This window comes from Stegostoma tigrinum, chromosome 2, assembly GCF_030684315.1.
Source record: "Stegostoma tigrinum isolate sSteTig4 chromosome 2, sSteTig4.hap1, whole genome shotgun sequence".
Classification (NCBI taxonomy): domain Eukaryota; kingdom Metazoa; phylum Chordata; class Chondrichthyes; order Orectolobiformes; family Stegostomatidae; genus Stegostoma; species Stegostoma tigrinum.
Window position 1 is genome coordinate 58719020 of NC_081355.1, and position 23434 is coordinate 58742453.

The following is a 23434-nucleotide window of genomic DNA, read 5'->3' on the forward strand; positions in this document are numbered from 1 at the left end:
GAAGTATCTGGGGGAGAATGAGAGAAAAGAGAGACTAAGTTTGAGGGTGTCATTGCAATTACATAGAACACATTTCCTTTCGGAGCAGGGCTGTCCCAACTGAGTGTAAAAGTCGAGTGCAAGTTCATATGATTTTGCGGCTGGTGTGACCTGCAGTTGTTGGACTGTTAATTGACTTTAGATGGGACATCTGTTCCCATTAAAACGGTCCCACCTCTCAGAGCTGCCTGTCAATCATATGGGTGGCAGTTCTCTGGTCCTAGGAGCACCACCGGGAGGGATGAGCTTGCTGGGAGTGCAGCAAGTCCCAGAGGGAAGTGAGCAGCAGTGGAGCTGGATTTTGAGGTAAGTGTTAGGTCTCACAGGAGCAAGACAGAACACCCAGAAAAGAAAAGCAATGTTGTTGGTGACTTGGCTATACAGGACACAGGGACTGGATACCTTGAGGATGGCATCTGACTAGCACAGTGCACCCTAAAAGTAGACATCCCTTGCCTTGTCTGGTCAGCAATCTTTCGTCAAAGCCCCAGATTTTCATTAGTTTTTCTGGATTTTATTTTTTTCAGATTGTGCTCAAACTGATTGCAATACCCTATTGCCCATGTGGGTATTTTATGCTAAACTACTGTCTTTCAAAATCATTTTGTAAGAAGTGTTGCGAACTGTCCACAGAATGGAAACCGGGCAAGAACAACACAGCACAAGAAGTTCTTCTATAGTAATCCAGCTGTCCTCATCGGATGGCCTTGGTGCTGCATTCCAAAATGACTTTATGCAGAGTCAAAAACAGAAGTTGTTGGAAAAGCTCAGCAAGTCTGGCAGCATTAGTGAGGAGAAATCAGAGTTAAAATTTCAAGTCTTGCGACCCTTCCTCAAAACTGAGTTAACTCTCATTTCTCTTCGCAGATGCTGCCAGACCAGCTGAGCTTTTCCAGCAACTTCTGTTTTTGTTTCTGATTTGCAACATCTGCAGTTCTTTTGGTTCAAATTTATGCAAAGAGTGTTTAGAATGTGGAAATCACTCAGTGAGGACTAATTGAGACAATTATTACAGATACATGCAAGGGAGAAAGACACAGAAAGATTTGTTTTTAAATTAGTTTAAGAAGGGTGGGAACAAGCTCATGTCTGTGTTTATTCTGTGCAAGAACCTCTTGTGCTGCACACCCTGGTTCTGTACTCTGGATTGTTGGCAACACTGAATAGATTTTGTTTTCCCCTAATCAACCTGTTCAGATATGTTATTATACACTTCTGGATGAGGTGGGACTTGAATGTGGGCCTCCTGACACTACCACCACACGCCAAGAACCCTTACAGAACACTTTATAATTAATGATTTTGAAAGGCCGCAATTGTAGCATAATCTAACCACCTGACAATAATGTATTTCAATCAGTTTGAAGTCTGAATCAATCGGAAAAAAGTTAGAGTCCTGAAAAATGAATTGGAAACTAGGGGTTTGATTAAAGATCACTTAGCCTGAAACATTGATCTGGATTTTCATTCAGACTTGTGGCTGAAAGTTGGGCTCAAATAGAGGTTGTGGGTTCTCACTTATTGGCAGTGAGACAATTTCAGCAATTTTCTGGGACGTCACTTCTGAATTAGTCACCTCTGCATTCACTTTCATCGGCAGTCTGTGCCAGTGGCCCAGTTCGAGGGCCAGCAGCTCTGAAAACCTGACTGCCCTTATGGAAGAGTTGGATACTGCTGAGGCTGATCAGGGAATGCGAGAGTGAAGAAATAAACAAAATCTAGAGTGGTGAGCCTACACGATGAAAGGGAAACACTTCCCTTAGATTGGACTGATCACAATTAAAACCTGTTCCCTCAGCCATGGGTACTGCCTGTTCTGCTCGGTGATCTCATAATTTTCCCTTTTTATTTCGTAAAGCCAGGAGATAACCTAGCACCTTACAGAAATCTAGGTCAAGAAATTAAGATTTTATAAATAATGACTTAATTTGTACATTTTAGAAATACATTTATTTCATAATTTTAGATGAATTTATACTTTTGTCTGATTTTTCTCACATTCCATACTCCCAATCAGAAGGGATAACATGCAAAGCTGAGGTAAGAATTATTTGAGTTTCCCTAACTCTGATTTTGGAGTTATGCCTGCAGCTGGTATCATTTCAGTGATGACATTCTTCAAAGTGAAGATGTCTCACACATTGTTCCTCTCTCTGGTTAAATCAGAGAACTATTCCCCATACACTTTCTGTTGAGAGCCCTTCTTCTGTTTCTCCTTCTTGCAGCACCTTGCCTTGCTCTGTGTTGCCTATTTATATTCTTCAAGTAACATTCTCTCTCCAGGGAACTGTCGAATAATACATCTGTGTCTAGGAGCAACGACTTTGCAATAAGCTTTGAAGTCAGCAAAATGTCCCTCAGCACCATAATACTCCCTGTAGCTTTTAGTGACTTCAAACGTCAGTAGAAATCATCCAATGCTTATATGGCAATGATTAGAAGAAATCAACCAACAACAAATATAAATGTGGTGGCTGAACCTTTTAAAATAGAGCTGGTTGGGTGTTGTTAGACAAGAGTTTGGCTGTCTGAGATTGAGTTTGTCAGCTGGAGCATTGAGTTCCAAAATGGCACCTTGTTGTTAAATTACTGTTACAAACAAGATGACATCATAGAGATAGAAGGAACTACTGATGCTGGAGAATCTGAGATAACATGGTGAGAAGCTGGATTTCTGAAGAAGGGTCTCAACCCAAAACGTCAACTTTCCTGCTCCTCTGATGCTGCTTGGCCTGCTGTGTTCATCCAGCTTCACACCATGTTATCTTGGATGACATCATAACCTGCTTGATGTGTACACTTCTTTTTGATGTTCACTGAGCTTATGTTATTTTGGATGTTGCATATTTTATCAAGTTATTCCAAACTTACTCCTAAAGCCTGAAAAATATGTAGTAACAAGTCAAATTTATCATTGTATCTATCTGGGAGCTTGATCGCGAGATGTTGGAGAATGAGGAAGAGAGTAAGTTTATTTTAGTTAGTAGAGCTTAATGCAAATAATTCTAAAACATTATTTTTGTAGACCAGACTCCCACCCCTACTCGATTTCTGAAGAACTGTGAAGAAGTTGGACTCTTTAATGAGCTGGCATGTTCCTTAGAGCAGGAGTTTCGGAAAGCACAGGAGGAGGAAGATAATAAAAGGGTACGTGAGTATATTGTCTTATTGTACATGTTTCTGCTGTAGGGTCTCGTACTCTTTCAGAGGGAGCGGTTTGGAAAGTCTGAATAACTCTGCACTTTCACTTCTTTATATGCCAATTAACAACAGCTTGCTTTGATGCAAAAATTGATTCATTTTTTGATTACTCTTTGGTGCTGTGCTAACAGAAGCTACCAGGCTGAGAAAATACCACATAAATGAATATTTACAAGTCCCAATAATAGATCAAACTTTAATATCTATCTCTGTGCTCTCTCTGTGACACAATTTACTGGATTAAAGGTTTCTCCTTCACTATAATCTGAAAGAATTTGAATAAGAGAAACTTTATAAATTTTGTACAGAATTTCTGACAACACACAACACAGAAACCAAAGCATTTCTGTTCAACTAATCTGTGCTTGATTCCATAGGTGGCTTCCTATACCATGCACCACATCTCAGCATTTCAATGAATCTTTCTCTTCCCTATTTTCTCTCACACTCATCTGGTTCTGAGGACTTGGTCTTTTTATTTAGTGCTTTTTTTAAAATTGTGGATTGCAAGGAGAAAAAAATCTCTTTCAAAATCAGTGTTTGGAAGAGTGCTGTCATTTAGAAAGCAAGTAACCTGACATCTATTGCAGGTATTGTGTATTCATTTGATTGAACAAACAGTAATTGAAGTTTGAGTTGTAAATGATTTGGAGATGTAAGGGTTTACGGATATAGCTGAAGTGGACAACAAGAAGTCATTTGGTCTATGGACTAATGACCAGTTAGTGATCACTGGCAGACACATTCACACATTCAGATAAAGAATAATTAATTTCAGTCGTAGAATCACTGTGATTAGTTCTCAGATAATTGAACAGCATAGAGCTGGGAACAAGTTACTGAGAGAGAGAGAAATGTTCAGCTCCTCCCCAGTTCGGGAGCAGTCTTTCTGTTCACTTAAAAACAAATTTAAACCTGAAGAAAAGCATTTTATGTATCCTGAAACAGTTGTTGTAAACTGATAACTGTTAAGTGATAAATCGGAGACCTTTTATAAATGAATGGGTCATCTTGTGTCTCCTACACACTAGTAGAAACACCTAAAGAAAGACAGCTGCAAAGCCCTGTGCTGGCCATGAGTAAAGTCCTAAGGGGCAACTCACCAACAGAACCTAAAACAAAGTAATGAATTGTCTTTTCAGTTCTTTTTTCCTCTGCCATAACCTATTTTTACCTACTTGTTTGTCTATGCAAAGGATAGCTTATAAGGAGATTAAACTTTTAATTAGCGATATTATATGCCGATGGTTTGTGACTTTCTACCTGTAATAAGAGTCTAAATACCTGTTATAAATATCGATTCTTGTTCAGTGCAGAAACCTGGTCTGTAATTTCTATCAACCTGGATCTGAAAGTGAAGTAATTTGGTGAGCTTTGCATAATTTATAACACTTTTAACTTCTGTAATATCTCCCTGACTACTGGGACTTGATTTTCAGTGCACTACCTCAGTGAAGTGTAACATAGCATACCTAAGAAAGCATCTAAACTATTTGCCTCATTGCAGCAAGTTCTGCATTCAACTATTCTCTGACTAAGGAAATCCCTCCTTACTTTGTAACTGGATTTAGTGGCGATTATACTTTGTACATAGTTTCTAGCTTTTGGAAGAGTCTCCCTGAGTTTATCTATAAAGAACTCATCAAGCCACTACTAAGTTTTCTCCATCTTTCTTTTTCAAACTTTCTTGCTGTGCTCTTAGTTTTATTACTGTTCTTGTAAATATTTTTAACTCCTTAAAAGAGGACATAGATTCTTGAGATAAAAGTGTAGAGACCGGAACAATTCATAATATTCTAAGGACATCTTAACCAAGGTTCAAAATGAGATTGAGTTCAACACTTTAGAATTCAATACAAAATCCCAGTGCTTTCTAAGCAGTTTCAACTGTTTTGCTGATTGCTATGACTCAAGACTGATAAGCACCACTTGAAGAGCAATTAAGGGTGGTTCATCAATGCGAGCCTGGCCATTGATGCTCATATCCCATGAATTAATGAACATTTTTTATAGTTTGTATCCCCAAGTCCCTAGATTCCTTTGCACTTCTGTGCCATTTAGTTCCTTACACTGTAAGGTACTGCTGATGCCTTTATTTCCCTGATTATGTCACCTTACATTTATCTATTGATTGAATTTAAACTTAACTTTAAAATCTGTGAGTATTTAAATATCATCTTGTATTATGTTGCACTTTTCTTCCCTCAATATTAGCTGTACAATTTGATATTGACATTGAGTTACTTTTGATATTTTGTTTTTGAGTTACTTATTTCTAAGTCCAAATAATTATTGTAAATTGTGAATAACAGTGGTTCCACTACTGAAATTGATTGTTCCTTATCTGAATGTGTCAAGCACCTACAACTACATAGATGAGCGAATGAGCTGAAATAAAGATAAAGATTACAGATGATTTCATGATATTTAAATTTAGGACATAAATGTTTCAGAGTATATAGTATTTTGAAGAGACAAACAGAATGGCAAAGGAGAAAGGTATAATAAAAAGGTAAGAGATAAGAATTTTAGTGAGGAAGGATCTTGACTCAGAAAGTCATGAAATAGAATCAATATGGATGATGATTTTATGAATAGCAAGAGTCAGAAAATGCTGTTTGTAGAAGTTTATACGTAACACTGTTCTCCTGGGTGGAGCCTTTTATGAAGTATTCAACCATGTAACAGGCAATGTGATAATTGTGGGTAAGTTTAATCTTTGTAAGAAGGACCAATTAAACAGGCAACCGGGGTACACAGGATGAGTGTGGAATGTTTTTATGTTTGTTTATAGGAACAATATGTTGTGGAACCAGTATGTGACAAAACATGTTCGGTTCTAGTCTTGTGTAATAAAACAGGGTTAATTAGTGTTCTTGTAGTAAAATATCGGCTGGGAACTAGTGATCATAATATAGTTGAATACCATGTTCAGCTTTGAAAGCCACGTACTTGAATCTCAGCCAAGAATCTTAAACTTAAATTTTAAAGAATGCCAATTATTTATAGGTTTGAGAGGAGAATTGCTAAAGTTAATTGGATAAACAGACTAAAATGTATGACCATTAATAAGTAATGTGAAACCTTTAAAGAAACAATTGAGAATGTCAAAAACTCAGCAAAAATCCCTTTGCACCTTATTAAAGTGGTTAAGGATAGTTTTACATGAAAGAAGAGTCATATTATTGTTCTGTGCAAGATTATAAATTTGAGGACTATTTTGGAAAACAGTAAATGGCGACCAAAAAGTTAATAAAAAGAAGAGAAAATAGGATGAGAAACTAGTCAAGAATAATAAAGGGGAGTAGATGGTAAATATTGATTTCTTAGAGCTAGAGGCAAGAGAAATGATGGAAATGAGGACTTGGCAGACATATTGAACAAACATTTTGCATCTATTTTAACAAAGAAGATATAAGTTACTTACCAGAAATAAAAGGCAACTTAATGTGGTTTACATATAGTAATATAATTTTTGGAATTTGAATTTGTTAGTTACTTCTGAGGAGGTTTTAAATAAAAAAAATGCTGTCAGATATTATTTTCAGGACAGTGACATAAATCCAGTATTTATCAGAAAGAGGTGAATGCAGTAACCTGTGTTGTTAATGGAAAGATATTCTTCTGTTAAGTTTATGATGGGAGGGATTAACACTTAAATCCAGTTGCTATATTTTTTTTGTTCAGAAAAAATCTAGGATTGTGCAAACTTGTTTAAATTCAGTTCGGAAGATACCATAATTGAGTTCAGGACCAAGTTTACTTTCTCTCCCAGAAAGAGTTTAAGGCATCAGTTACCTCAGCAGATAGGTTTAGTTTTTAAACCGTCTAAAACAGTATAGCATATGTAGAAATGTTCAGGTTATTAGAGGTGAGAAAGTTTAGGCTCTCAAATTTGTGAGATATTCTTGAGAAATAGACTTGGGAAAGGATTCATTGAATTATTTCCATACTCTACAGCAAAGAAACTGTAAAGAGTCAGAGAAGCAGAAACCTGGTATTTGAGATAAGAGTGTAATTTATCTGGATTTTGAGTCTAAATAATAGATAGTTTCAGGCTACTTCCCAAGACTTTGTTTATCTCAGTTTTCAAGTCTTTCTAACTGTCTTCTGTATTTAAATATTTTGTCTTTTTAAATTTCTTCTTTTGAGTAACAAACTTCTGATCAGTTAAAGAAATTCTGCAGCCTTGTGTGACTATGTCTACAATTAACCATCACATTAAATAGCTAATCAGAGAAAAAACATACTTGATCTATCAAATCAGATCTGTGTCTGGTATCTCACATATCCAATAGCACCATGAACTTGAATCATAATTTACTTTTAGCGCCTAATGTTAAGTTAATATCAATGGAGAACAAGTAGTGGAGAAAGTTAAAGGACTAAAATCCAACAAATCCTCAGGACCTAATAGTCTACATGTTCGTGTTTTTAACGAGAGAACTGCAGAGATAATGGATGCACTGGCGAAGATCTTCCAAAATTCCTCAGCTTCTGGGAATGTTCCCTGTAGCGTAGAAATATTAGCAAACGTAACACTGCTATTTAATGGAGAAGAGAGAAAGAAAACAGGAAACTAAAGGCCAGTTAGCTCCATGTCAGTCTTTGAAAATTTTTTGGAATCCATTATTAAAATAAACTTAGCAATCAAAGTCTAATGTTTCACAAAAGGGAAATCAGGCATACAGTATAATATATTATGCAACAATAATACGAGGCTTTGATGGAGACATATGAGTGTTTGGCTATGAAGAGATACAATATAGGCTGGGGCTATTTTTTGTAGAGCAGAGAAGGTTGAACGGTATCTAATTGAGGTTTAGAAGATTATTAGGGGCATAGGTAGGGTCAATACGAATCAGAATTTCTCCTGAGTAGGCAGTTCAGTTACCAAGGGGCATTGATTTAAGGTAAGTAAAGGGGAACCAGAAGATGTCATATACCTAGATTTTCAAAAGGTATTTGATAAGGTACCACAGAAAAGGTGAACTATGAAGGTATGGACTCTCTCCTAAAGTTAGGGGGTAATAAATTAGCAGTAATAGATAATAAATTAACAGACGAGAAGCAAAGGATACACGTAAATGGGGCATTTTCAAGTTGGCAAGTGGCAGGCCAGTGCCACAGAAATCAGTAATGAGTCCTCAGCTACTTTCAATCAATATTAACAACTTAGACAAACAGTAACTTAAAACTGATGTTACAAAGCTAATTGGGAGTTGGCAGGAGGAAACAAAGGATGAGAACAATGTAGACATGTGAGTGAAAAACAAGATGGCAGGTGGTACGTAATGTGGTTAAGTGTGGCATTACTCACTTTAGTCAATGTAATGATCCCAGCAGATGTTGTTCCTAGATCTGGCTTGACAGATCATAATTTTACTTGGTTTAATTCTACCAAAGTGATCTTTTATTGATCCATAGGCATGAAATGCTGCAGGGTTTGCTTTAACAACAAAAGAGAAATCTATAACAAAAGGAATGTAGCTAAAATAGAATAATCCAAACTATGTACCTATTATACAGATTCAAAAAATTTAAATGCCTTGTAAGGGCATAATCACAAACGTTTCTGGGACTAACATTGACTTTTCACTCCAAGGTAACACTAAATCTATCATTCCCTTCTCAGAAGCACTGCTGTACACAGCCATTCATTTCCAAGGTCTTCACAGGACTAACTTGGTCAAAGACAAAAGTTAAACTAAAAGCCTCTCAGTTATCACCAGTTCTATTAAGCTTAAAAAATGCAGATTTCAGAATGCTCTAACAAACCTTTGAGGTCCCATTATTTACTATGCTGGTTACAAACATTCTAATATAAACAAAAGCTTCTTAGCGCACAAAATCTATTCAGTCTACAGCCAGGCTCCAAAACTTTCTAAAAGACATCACCATGGTTCCAGAAATACGTATGAATTAACTATTAGCTTCAGACTCATAAAAACTCATCAGTTATCACTAGAAATCACAAAATCCAAGTTTATAGCAACTAACATTAAAATTATACATGTCAATTAGATTACATCACACAGAATTTTTTTTAAAAAGATTGAAGCTCCTTAATAGTGATGTCCAGAGAGGCAAATAATTAAAGTTAGCATACAAATAATGCAAGCAATAGGAACTTGGGAACAGAAGTGGGCCATTCAGCCCAATGAGCTTAGCCTGGTATTCAGTGGATCATGGCAGATCAAATGCTTCAATGCATTTTATCCCCTTCATCCCATAACCCTGTGCAGCAATAGGAAAGCAACTTGTTTATTGGAATTTATTGCAAGTGATTTGGAATACAGAAATAGAGAAATTTTGCTATTCTTGTACAAGGCTTTAATGAGACCACACTGAGGATATATGCATAGTTTCGGCCTCTATTTTTGGGAGGATATATCTGCATTGGAGATAGTCCATTGAAAGTGCATTAGATTGACCCTGTCATCCTAGGTACCATCCTGTGATTAGAGAGTAATAAATTGGGCATGTGTTGTCTGAGGTTCTAAGCATGGAAGGTGATCTCATTGAAAAGTGCAAGGCTGTGAAGGGGCTTTATTGGGTCGAGAATGAGCAGTTGTTTCCCTCCCTGGAGAAATAAAATATAAGGCACAGTCTCAGAATAAGAGGATAATTGTTTTGAAGTCATTTTTTAACCCAAAGGCTCATACATCTTTGAAATTCTCCACCAGAGAGTTGCCAATGCTCCATTGTTGAATAGATTAAATCTGGAGTCCACTTATTTTTTGATCTCTCTGAAAATCAAGTGATATGAGCAGTGGGTGAGAATGTGACGTCAAGACCCAAGATTAGCCATCAGAATTTAAGAACATAGGAGCAGGAGTGGTCCATTCAGCACTTCAAGCCTATTCAGTCAATTTAGGTCATGACTGATCCTCTACCTCAATGAAATTTTCTATCTGTTCCCAATTTCCCTTTATGTAATTAATATGTAGGAATCTACTGATCTGTGATCTGTCACCATGATCTGTAATCTGTTAGTTTTCCCATCAACAGGATATTTGTACCTGTGGAGTCAGTACTTATGTTAGATCCTGTAACATAAGAACTAGCCATGGGTAATTTACTGTCAACACTACAGCTCCTGGTATCTACAGATATGTTTTACAACCACAGGCACTTCAATATGTGTGTTTATACAAAAGTATCTGGTCATAAAGTAGCACACTTCCATCAGTGTGTTGTGCTTCACATAGCCACAGTTAATATGAAGACAGACTTTATACCATCATGTATAAAGATATGGCAATAATATCATGAATACATTTAGTAAAGATATACTACGTACTAGCTTCAAGATATAATACAACTCCCTGCCTTGAACATATTCTGTGACTCCCTTCCATTGCTATCTTGGGTAGAGAAATTCAAAGTTTCACTACCTTCTGAATGATGAAGTTTCTCTGCATCTGAGTCATAATTGACTTGTCCCTATATTCTGAGACTGATTCCCTGATCCTAGCCAGACCCACAACCCAATCCCAGCTATGGAAACATTCTTTCTACATCCACCCTTTAAGTGTTTTAAATAAGATTACTTTTTATTCTTCTATACCTCAGAGCATACCATCTCAGCCTCTTCAATCTGTCTTCATTGGACAGTCCTGTTATTGAAGGAATTAGTCCAGTGAGCCTCTGCTGAATTCCTTCTGCTGTGTCTCCTTCATTGGGTGAGGGGACCAAAACAGCGCACAATACTTTAGATCTGATCTCACCTAAGCCCTCTATAATTAAATCAAAATATCCTTAAACCCATGGATAGCAAGTGGCCTGAATCGAGTCCCTAGCTGTGCACTCAGATACCGTACGGACCAGAAAGTGGGAATGGTTGCGCATATCTTTAACCCCTTGATCCAAGGTCCTCACCTGCCTCAAGAAGATCATCATCATCCTGATGCCAAAGAAAGATCATGCAGCATGCCTCAATGACTACTGCTCAGTGGCTCTGGCCTCCATAATTAAGAAGAGCTTCAAGAGGTTAGTCATGGCCCACATCAACTCCAGCCTACCAAATTGCCTTTGCTCCTTTGCAGCATGCCTACAGGCACAACAGGTCCATAGCAAATGCCATCTTCCTGGTCCTACAGTCATCCCTGGAAGATATAGATAACAAGGATACCTATATCAGGCTCTTATTTATTGACTACAGCTCCACCTCTCTCACCATAATTCCAAACAAACTCATCTCTAAGTTCCAAGATGGAGGTCTTGGTGCCCTCCTCTGTAACTGGATCCTCAATGTCCTGATCTATAGACTGCAATTAGTAAGAACAGGCAACAACACACTCCCTACACCACCACCCCCTGATAATCATCAACACCAGTGACCTGAAAAGCTGGGTACTCAGCCCCCTAGTGTACTGCTTACACACTCACAACTGTGTGGCCAAATTCCGTCCCAATTCCATTCAGAAGTTCACTGGTGACACACCATTGTTGGTCGGATCTTAATCTCTTTCCTGTATTCTGTCTTGTTGTTGTTTGAGTGCTTAGTGGCACAGTGTAAAGACAAAAATCTCTCCATCACCATCAGCAAAATGAAGGTGCTGGTCATCAACTTCAGGAAGCAGAGTGAAGGGCATGCCCCTATCTGCACCAATGGTGCTGAGGTGAAGAGGGTCATGAGTGCCAAGTTCCTGAGAGTAATGGTCACTAACAATCTGCCCTGGTCCACCTATATCAATGCGGTGATCAATAAAGCACAATGCCTCTACTTTCTCAGGATGCTAGGGAAACTTGGCATGTTCACAAAGATTCTCATCAATGTTTATAGGTGCACTGTAGAAAGCATCCTATTTGTGCATCGCAGAGTGGTGTGGTAACTGCTTTTCCCCAGGTCGCAGTAAATTATAGAGAGTCATGAACGAAGCCCAGTCCATCATGGAAAACAGCCTTCAGTGCATTGACACCACCTATACTTCCCGCTGCCTCAGGAAAGCAACCAACATAATCAAAGATAATAAAATGTGAGGCTGGATGAACACAGCAGGCCCAGCAGCATCTCAGGAGCACAAAAGCTGACATTTCGGGCCTAGACACTTCATCAGAGAGGGGGAATGGGGAGAGGGAACTGGAATAAATAGGGAGAGAGGGGGAGGCGGACCGAAGATGGAGAGTAAAGAAGATAGGTGGAGAGAGTATAGGTGGGGAGGTAGGGAGGGGATAGGTCAGTCCAGGGAAGACGGACAGGTCAAGGAGGTGGGGTGAAGTTAGTAGGTAGATGGGGGTGCGGCTTGGGTTGGGAGGAAGGGATGGGTGAGAGGAAGAACCGGTTAGGGAGGCAGAGACAGGTTGGACTGGTTTTGGGATGCAGTGGGTGGGGGGGAAGAGCTGGGCTGGTTGTGTGGTGCAGTGGGGGGGTGGGGGGGGGGAACGAACTGGGCTGGTTTAGGGATGCAGTTGGGGAAGGGGAAATTTTGAAACTGGTGAAGTCCACATTGATACCATTAGGCTGCAGGGTTCCCAAGCGGAATATGAGTTGCTGTTCCTGCAACCTTCGGGTGGCATCATTGTAGCACTGCAGGAGGCCCATGATGGACATGTCATCTAAAGAATGGGAGGGGGAGTGGAAATGGTTTGCGACTGGGAGGTGCAGTTGTTTGTTGCGAACTGAGCGGAGGTGTTCTGCAAAGCGGTCTCCAAGCCTCTGCTTGGTTTCCCCAATGTAGAGGAAGCCACACTGGGTACAGTGGATGCAGTATACCACATTGGCAGATGTGCAGGTGAACCTCTGCTTAATGTGGAATGTTATCTTGGGGCCTGGGATAGGGGTGAGGGTGGAGGTGTGGGGGCAAGTGTAGCATTTCCTGCGGTTGCAGGGGAAGGTGCCGGGTGTGGTGGGGTTAGAGGGCAGTGTGGAGCGAACAAGGGAGTCACGGAGAGAATGGTCTCTCCGGAAAGCAGACAGGGGTGGGGATGGAAAAATGTCTTGGGTGGTGGGGTCGGATTGTAAATGGCGGAAGTGTCAGAGGATGATGCGTTGTATCCGGAGGTTGGTAGGGTGGTGTGTGAGAACGAGGGGGAAGCCCCTGCAGCCTAATGGTATCAATGTGGACTTCACCAGTTTCAAAATCTCCCCTTCCCCAACTGCATCCCTAAACCAGCCCAGTTCGTCCCCTCCCCCCACTGCACCACACAACCAGCCCAGCTCCCCCCCCCCCCCCCACCCACTGCATCCCAAAACCAGTCCAACCTGTCTCTGCCTCCCTAACCGGTTCTTCCTCTCACCCATCCCTTCCTCCCACCCCAAGCCGCACCCCCATCTACCTACTAACCTCATCCCACTTCCTTGACCTGTCCGTCTTCCCTGGACTGACCTATCCTCTCCCTACCTCCCCACCTATACTCTCTCCACCTATCTTCTTTACTCTCCATCCTCGGTCCCCCTCCCCCTCTCTCCCTATTTATTCCAGTTCCCTCTCCCCATCCCCCTCTCTGATGAAGGGTCTAGGCCCGAAACGTCAGCTTTTGTGCTCCTGAGATGCTGCTTGGCCTGCTGTGTTCATCCAGCCTCACATTTTATTATCTTGGAATTCTCCAGCATCTGCAGTTCCCATTATCTCTGATACTAACATAATCAAAGACCTCTCCCACCCTGGTTATACTCTCTTCCACCCTCTACCATCAGGCAGATGATATAAAAGTTTGAACACATGTATGAACAGATTCAAGAACAGTTTCTTTTCCACTGTGCATAGTCATTGACACTGTTCAAGCTCCTTTAGAGCCAACTGTCTCAGAGTGAACAGGATGTCTGACCCTCCTGTTCTTGTCTGTCAGCCAAGGCTCCCTGATTGGACCAGATTCTCACCTCATTACAATCACTAGTATCACATGTATAAAAATACAGTGAAAAGTATTATTTTGTGCGCTATGCAGGCATATCATACCATGGGAAGTGCTTCAGGATAGCAAAACAGAATGCAGAATACATTGTTTTAGCTGCAGAGAAGGTGTCGAGAAAGAGATCAAAATTAACATTTGAGAGGTCCATTCAAAAGTCTGATACGATGGAAAAGAAACTGTTTTAATGAAGACCTTTTTCCTGTAATTAATACTTGAGTGAAGAGGTTAAGTAGGGTTTGAGCAGATTAGAGGCCGGGAATCTTAGTGAGTAACTCACCTCTTGACTCCACAGTCTACAAAGTACCAGTCAGAACTGTGATAGAATACACCACAAGGTATTAATAGTTGTTTATTATATAGAGTACATAATAAGTAAATTTTGAGCATCGTTCAATTAATTTAGCCGTTATTTCTTAGAAAACAGTTCATAAAAAGTCACTGTCTCATTGGAGACCTTATGACCTTTAAGCATGCTTCAAATAGAAATATCAACATTTCCAAATATATCATAAAATCCACAATTTATTTAGATTAATTCTTCAATGGATAATATTTTACTCAAACCAACTTAATTTCAGGAGGAAAACAAAACAAACTTGCTGGAAAAGCTCAGCAGGTCTGGCAGCATCTGTGGAGGAGAAAACAGAGTTTTTGTTTTGGTTTAGTGTTAACTCTGTTCTGAGGAAGGGTCAGTGGACCCGAAACGTCAACTCTGTTCTGAGGAAGGGTCACTGGACCCGAAACGATAACTGTGTTTTCTCCTTCATTGATGCTACCAGACCTGCTGAGCTTTTCCAGCAACTTTGTTTTTGTTCCCGATTTACAGCATCCGCAGTCCTTTTGGTTTTTAATTTCAGGAGGATTTAACTGTAACAAAAAACTTTGTTGATACTTTATAGCTAAGATAATAGCATCTTGTCAGAAGCAATTCTGTTATTAGGGATTCCATTACTAAAGTATCCAGTACAGTTCAAAATCATTAACTTATTAATGTAGTATCACATAATCAGTATGAATACTCCTGCTGCTGGCACACACATGCTACCAACAAAAGTTAAAAACAACATAGTACATTATGTAGAAGAAAAAATATTGAAATTTTGTCTTGGTCACAAATGAAAGTTCACAATTACCAGCATTTTAATTTATCTCATCTGAATTTTCTATTTTTCCCTTTCCGCAATACTTTTAAAAAAAGATTGTGACCAGAAATTTAAAAATGTCTCATGTTGACACCATTTATTTTCCGTAGTGTTAAAACCTAAAACATCTGTGGTAACCATGTCTGCTGGAATAATAATCAGACATCTTGAGCTGATTAAAGACTTCAATTTGATATTTGTTAGTTTCAGTGTGGCTCCAATTCAATATAATGACAGCAAAAACTGTTCCAAGTGTAACACTGGTTTGGAAATCTAACTCTTGAGTATGAGAGAAAAAAATATAAAAATGTTGCAGAAGGAAATACACTGCAAAAATACTATGATTTGATTGCTGCATCCTTTACTGGGAAACCTCAGTTGGATTTGAATCACAAACTTTGAAATTTAACTGCCCTTCACTAGTCTGTGCCAGGTTGACCTGGAAAATAAGAGGTGCTGAACGTAGATATTTTGTTTATCTTTATTTCCCAATGTTTCTGTCAGCAGTTTGCCTATAATACAGCATGTTTCAATGCCGTGTAACTAGACTGTCTGGTGGCCCAGGTATGGATTAATGGACATTTGTTTGTTTACTTATGGGATGTGGGCTTGCTGACTGGCCAGCATTTATTGCCCTTCCCTAGATGCCCTTAAGAAGGTGGTGGTGAACTGCCTCCTTGAACCGCTGCAGCCCATTAGCTGCAAGTAGACCCACAATTCTGAAAGGGAGGGAATTCCAAGATTTTGACCCAGAAGCACTGAAGGAAAGGTGATATATTTCCAAGTCAGGATGTTGACTGGCTTAGAGGGGAACTTGCAGGTGCCTTGCCCTTCTAGATGAAAGTGGTTGTGTTTTTAGAATGTGCTGCCTAACGGCCTTTAGAGAGTTTTTGCCGGATGCCTTGTAGCTAATACACCCTGCTGCTACTGAATGATGACTTTGGATGAATAAAAATAGCGAAGGAAGTTACTGCAAGAAAAAGACAATCATACTGGTTTGTAGTATTTTAACAGATAATTTGGCTTCAATATTTGCAGGTACATGGTTATAATTGTTTACTGTGTTTCCTACTTTGTCGTCAGCTAAATTTATAGGCTGGCAGCTTGCCAGTTGGGAAAACTAGCAGTTGGAGGCCACAATCAGAGATCCTTTGGAAGAATCCCCTGTAGTTGTTGGGCTGGTAGAAATCAAAAATCATGGAACAAGCTGGAGATTGGGATTTGCAGTAGGGGAGATTGAATACAGAGCATCCAGAAGGTTAGGGTTTGGGAAGGAGTTTTGGAGATTGTGTTTGGGGGAATGGTTGCAACAGCAGTAAGGCAGAAGTGCAGTCAATAGAAGGTGAGACCAAAGATCTGTTTCAAGTATAGCGAGCTCCCTGGATGCACCTGCCTCACAAAGTATGCTGTAAAAACACTAGCTTCTTGATCTGAATCTTTTGTCTTCTTTGCACTTCTTTGTTTTCTGAGCATTAGACACCTGGCTAGTAGGTGTTAAAGTCAATCAGACTTCTCTACATTGAACATGATAATAAAGTGACCTGCCATTCTGAGCTGAGACAGCCACATAATTTGTTCCCTGCTGTCAAACAAATATCAGTAGGAATATAGTATCAGAGATAATGGGAACTGCAGATGCTGGAGAATTCCAAGATAATAAAATGTGAGGCTGGATGAACACAGCAGGCCAAGCAGCATCTCAGGAGCACAAAAGATGACGTTTCGGGCCTAGACCCTTCTCTGATGAAGGGTCTAGGCCCGAAACGTCATCTTTTGTGCTCCTGAGATGCTGCTTGGCCTGCTGTGTTCATCCAGCCTCACATTTTATTATCAGTAGGAATATGTTTAGTGGAATGAATGCATGAATGATCAAATGAATGAGCTTTATTGTCATATACTCAAATGAGTACAGTGAAAAGTTTGAGTCTCCAGTTACAGTGCCATTGTCGGTACAAAGGTACCCAGCTTCTTCAGTTACAGGATTAGTTACAGTGTAACAACGTCACCACTGCATGGTGCCATCTTAGGTACAGAGTACCTAGGTACAATCCTTAGTTACAGAATGGAGAGGTGAAGAAAACAAAGTTACATTACAGCTATGCACAGTATAACCACAGGTTCAGAAAAACAAGAAGCAAATTTAAAAAGACAAACATCACGGACTCTCTCCAAGGTCTTTCTGCAGCAGACGAGCGCAGGGGGCGTCCAAGTGGGGTCTGATCACTGACTGCCATCACATCCATACTGGGCTGCTGTTGCCATGAATGAATGCATTGTTTCATTTTTAGGGTTTAATCCCCCTCCTTTGATTTCTTCCCACTTACTGTGAAGGAAGGGGGCTAATAATCAAACTATTTGCAACTGTACTGTTCTGGGAGTATTCTAATCTATTTAATTGGCACACTTAGGTAAATTTTCTGCAACTTGTCTCTTGACAGAAATCATTAGCATGCTAGGAAATCATGCCATTACAACCTTTGATTTTCTAACCTTTTATGTATATGAAAAAAATGTTATAGGCACAACTTTGTTTGAGAGAGAGACTTTATAGTGTGAATAGATTTATGGAAAATGTAACTTAGTTTCCAAAAAGAAGACATTTGCAGCTACGGCAATACCAGAAAACACTATCAATAAAGAATATTCTGGCCGTACCAGGAGGGCAGCCAGCATCCATGGCAAGAGAACATTTCAGCTTTGAATCTTTCATTGAGGAAATGTTTCAGTTGTGGTTTCAAAAGTGCTTTTAAATCAATTTACAGATCCTACATCGGAAACCTAACAATAGGGTAACTTATGAAATGGAATGAAACAAATATGATGTTGCAGTCTCTGCTAGTGCCACTCTATTGGTTAATAGATTTGCTGCATCTTGAAATAATGGCTACGATTACAAAATTAAAGCATTCCACATTGACAAGTGTATCTGAAGTTTGTAGTTTGCCATTATAGTACAATCTCTTGCCAATATCTGACATTTGAGTGCCAGTTCAGACACCATAAGTCTCAACCACTGTGTTCTGAAAACCCTGAACAGAGGAGGAGTGACACAGTGGGTGGGAGGTGGAATTTGAACAACAAGCACTAATCGTGGGAAGGCATGAATAAGCATCTCCGCCTATAGCTGGATCAGAAGCTTAGGACTGTCAAGAGGGAGGCCGTTAATGGTTAGTCAGATGAAGGTACTTTCTGCATGCCGGATTTGACATGGATTAATTTCAATTGTCAGAGGGACATTGCCAGCGAAGCTTACTGATGAGTCAGAAGGCCTTAATAGATTTGTGTTCTGCACTGCAGCATGACCTCCGGTTCATGGAACTCTGATATAATTCAATGCCCTTGTTTCTGAAAGTCACTACAGCCTCAAACCTCTGCACAAGCAGTTTGTTCCAGGGCTCCAGTGGGGACATGTGTAGCTTTTTACAGGCAGTTGCTCATTGCTGCATCAAAGAAATGATAATTGTCATGTTCAAAAGTGTTGGAAAGTTTGTCATTGGACTAACCCAGAGATCCAGGGAGAAAAATTTGTGGGACACTGCAGGTTTCATAAGAGAAGCTCATGATTGCTTGTATCCACATGGCAATAAGGGCTTCTTATCAGGTGAAAGGAGTGCCACTGCATTAACTTTCAATTGATATTCAAAACCATGGATGTAGCCTTCAGGGGTATGCTTGGTTCCCAGAAATCTCACATGATGCTTGTATATTAAGCCAGATGCCACAGCGGTTTGTAGAAATTGATTCTTGGTGATCAGGATTGCCTGATTAATGCCTGGCTAAAAACTGAATGTGTGAACCCTTGAATTGGCCTGAAGAAGGTTATAATAAATGACATGGTTCAATATGCGTGACAATCAAGCAGCTGATCGGTTAGTTGAAATGAGTTTCTGCCAGCACTGCTTCAGTGGACTTTTTATAATCTGCACCACTGAGGATCTTACAGGTGTTCATTGTCTGCTGTGCACAGCGTAATCTTGTGACACAATGGGAGGAAGCCTTGCTGACTGCTGTGCTTGAGGATATACGCTTCTCATCTGGTGAGGAGTATGAGGATGAGGAGTATGAAGAGGAAAAGGAAACAGTGCAGGTACTAGGTATATCAGATACAAGAGCAATGGAAAGATTACGAGGGAGGTTGTAAGTCATTCACTCACCCTAGACACCGTCAAGCATGATGACAAATTAGCACCTGGCATATATTGCACAGAAACAGCTGTTTGGCCCAATGAGTCGGTGGCACGTTGGCTCAGTGGTTAGCACTGCAGCCTCACAGTGCCAGGGACCCAGGTTCGATTCCCACCTCGGGCAACTGTCTGTGTGGAGTTTGCACATTCTCCCCGTGTCTGTGTGCGTTTCCTCCGGGTGCTCCGGTTTCCTCCCACAGTCCAAAGATGTGCAGGTTAGGTGGAACGGCCATGCTAAATTGCCCATAGTGTTCAGGGGTGTGTGGGTTATAGGGGGATGGGTCTGGGTGGGATGCTTCAAGGGACAGTGTGGACTTGTTGGGCCAAAGGGCCTGTTTCCACACTGTAGGAAATCTAATCTAATCTAATCTAGTCTATCTGGCATTTCTGTTCCATTGGACCTTCCTGCCATCTTTGTCTATCTATATCTGATGTTGTAACGCTTTATTCACTTTGTCCTAATCTGTTTAACTATCCTCCCCTTAAATGCATAAATACCGTTTGTTTCAACTGCTTCATTTGGTAGCAAGCTCCACATTCTCACCATTCCTTCGTAATGAAGTTTCTTCTGAAATCCCTGCTGGTTTTCTTGCTGACCATCCTATATTGATGGACTCCAGTAATGCAGTTTCCCACGACAGTCTATCTGTAATCACTTTTTAAAAACTCTTCATCATCTAAAAGACCTCTATTAGACCATTCCCCAACCTTATCTTTTTCTCAGGAGGAAAGCCACCAGTCTGTCAATCCTTTCAAGATAAATATATCCGCATATTTTTATACACCTTTTCCAATGCCTTTACATTCATTTTAATAAGTGGTGATCGGAACTGCACACGTTACTCTTAAGTGTGACCCAATGAAGGTTTAATAAGATCTACACTCAAACTTCAGGGATTATCAGAATAACTATTTATCAGTACCCCTTGATAGGCTGCTCCGTGCTTGCAACCCCAGCTGTAGAAAAGATAATATTCCACTTCAACTCATTCTCTCCTCCACATTATTTTGCAGGCATTCAAACAGTTAACCATGAGACAACATTAACACCAGACAACAAGTGAGAATGAAGGAAACCACACTATTTATTCACACATGTGATCATATAAAGTGTGATCCCCTTTGCCATCCTCACGTAGCCATGTGCTCTTTTTCATGTGTTTATAAATGCTAGAAATCTCTGTTCAGGATGTCTTAGTCTTGAGGTGATCTTCCCCAGTGATGATTTCTGGAGATCCTCCCGCTATTCCTGGGATGTCTGAGTGGAATCTGCAGGGATACGATGCAGAGCCATTGAGCTGCCCTTTGGCTGGTTGGAGCCATTTGATAGTTACTTCCTTACTGCTCCATACCATTGACAGATCAGAAAAAAAAAAGAATGTCTGGAGAAGTAGCCTGAAGATCTGCTCAGTGAGGCCTATAAAAGTAGAGCAAATTAAAGTTTGAACTGATTTTGCTGGCTTATTGTCACTGCAGACAGGTCTGGATGGCACCTGAACCTCTGACCTCATGAATTCATGCTGGTTTCTGCTCCCAACATGTGATTGGGTTCCTTTCGCATCTTCGCCAAGTTAATTAGCTGGCAATGTGTAATCAGGTAAGATCATTGTTCCCTGCTCACTGTGAGACTTCTCAACCTCTGATTGGCCAACAGATGGAATTTCCTCATCTGGTTCCTAATACCAGTAGAAAACATACTGGTAACCAATTTATCTCTGACTGTGGGAAGATCTGTCTGGCTTTCTTGTCTTCATTGGCACTGGATATCTCTCTTCCAAACTCTCTCACTTTATGATTTGGCTCAGATATGCAAACATCTGCTCCATGTGCTCTTGCAATAGAGATAATAAAACCAGAATAATACATCCAGTTCTCAGGAGAGCAGTGCTTGAATGGTTTGCACTTTTTTAGGGAAGCTTTAAATTACACAACAAAACTCGAAATGAATATTATTTGTAGCTGAGCAGAACCTGTTTCTGTTCAGTTCACTGCTATCCTGAACTTCTTTTCCTCCAGCTCCTTCCAGATTGCCACCTGAATTTGCAATCTGTGCTCCCATTAAACAGGTAAATGTCTGTATTATTGCAGAAATCCTTTTACTTTGGACATCTGTAAGAAGCAGGATAATGCTAGAGGAGAGATAATAGAAACTGCAGATGCTGGCGAATCCGAGATAACAAAGTGTAGAGCTGGATGAGCACGGCAGGCCAGGCAGCTTTTGTGCTCCTAAGATGCTGCTTGGTCTGCTCTGTTCATCCAGTTCTACACTAATGATACAGGATTCACACAGATTGTATGTTTCTATGAAAGTCAAAATGTCATTGATAACATCAATGCAGCCTTGCAGGCCCCTATCCTATGACACCACTGCCTTGATAAATTGTCTTTATTAACATCCAAGGTCTGTGATCACCAGAAGCACATGATCAGATTTGGGGGACAGGATGTTTGGTCCCTTACAGTCATGGCTTGCATATAATGCTTGCTGCTGGTCGGTTACTAATTGATTCCTTCCTTCCCACTTGGGCCACTTTGGATTCTTGGAGGTGACTGAAGTGGGGAAAACTGCCTGGAGGAGGACTTCCAGCACCAGGCCTTCCGTGCTTGCCTGGCTTCTGCCAGAGATGCAGACTACCTTGCGGAATTTACTTTTAGTTTATAAATTGGAAACGGGGAAGTTGCACATTCTCACCTGAAAAGGCCATCTGCAGTTATAATGATGTTGTATTGCAAAAATTCATTATCCTCCACATTTTGTCCTTGATAAAAGAAAGGCTGACTTACTGGGAGCCATTACTATCCTCTCCACATTTGCATCATAACTTCTCTAAGGACTCTATACTTGGCACAAAGAATCATATGCAAATATGATAGGGCCAAATATGATAGCTTGACATTAAGACTCCATTATTTCTGACTCTCTGGCCACTGCTATTCCTCTAGGGCCCTACCGCTGCATGGCTGGATACCTCTCTATGTTAGGTAATGGATTTCTGATTGGGTTCAATCAGTGTGATGCTTGGCAATTTAGAACAGAACGTGTTGGAGTGCATGTCATGAACTCTGCAAATTAGTTCACTGCGAATGCAACTAAAGAGGCTTCAGTGTTAACTTGCAAACTAGTTTTGTAGGGCCAGCAGCATTATAGAATGCCCCATAGTATCAATATGGATTTCTGCCATCCTGGGCACTGGTTTGATTTGTCTTCACTGATACAATCCTTCATTGATACAACCCTTCATTGATCAGTCCATGATAAGAATATGAAACCATAAAGTGTGTGAGCAGAATTAGGCTACTCAGCCCATTGAGTCTGCTCCGCCATTCAATTATGGCTGATATATTTCTCAACCTCATTCTCCTGCCTTCTCCCCATAACCTTTGATTCCCTCACTAATCAAGAACTCTGTCAAAAATCAAAAATCTCTGTCATAAATACACTCAAAAATCTGGCTTTCTGTGGCAATGAATTCCAAAGATTCACAACTCGTTGGCTGAAGAACTTCTTCCTCAACTCATTTCTAAAGGGTCATGCCTTCACTGTTAGGCCATGCCCTTGGGTCCATGTCTATCCACTAGTGGAAACATCATCTACATATCCATAGTATCCAGGACTCTCTACATCTGAAAGTTTCAATGAGATCTTCCCTCATTCTTCAAAACTCCAAGTACAGCTTCAAAGTCCTCAACTGCTTCTCATATACAATCATTCCCAAGATTATCCTTGTAAACACCCTCTGTACCCCTCCAATGCCCACACATCCTTCTTTAGATATGGGACCCAAAACTGCTCACAACATTCCCTAAGCGGTCTGGTCAGAATCTTATACACCTTCAGCAATACATCCCTATTCTAGTGCTGTCACAGTTGATGCTAACATTACATTTACCTTCCTAACTGCCAAGTGAGACTCCATGTTAACCTTATGAGAATCCTGACCTATGACACCTTAGTCCATTTGGGCTTCAGATTTCCAAAGCCTGTCTCCAGTTAGAAAATAGTCTGCA

The 23434-nt window shown here is 40.3% G+C and overlaps 1 protein-coding gene across 2 annotated transcripts in view; it reads left to right on the forward strand.

The window, feature by feature from the left end:
• The window catches only part of creb5b (cAMP responsive element binding protein 5b), a 415327-nt gene that overhangs the window by 81206 nt on the left and 310687 nt on the right, over positions 1 to 23434 (forward strand). For both annotated transcript variants that reach the window (XM_048522115.2, XM_059654247.1), the window contains exon 4: positions 3065 to 3186. In XM_048522115.2, coding sequence (XP_048378072.1) covers positions 3065 to 3186 — 122 coding nt within the window. The remainder of the gene's footprint in view (positions 1 to 3064; positions 3187 to 23434) is intronic.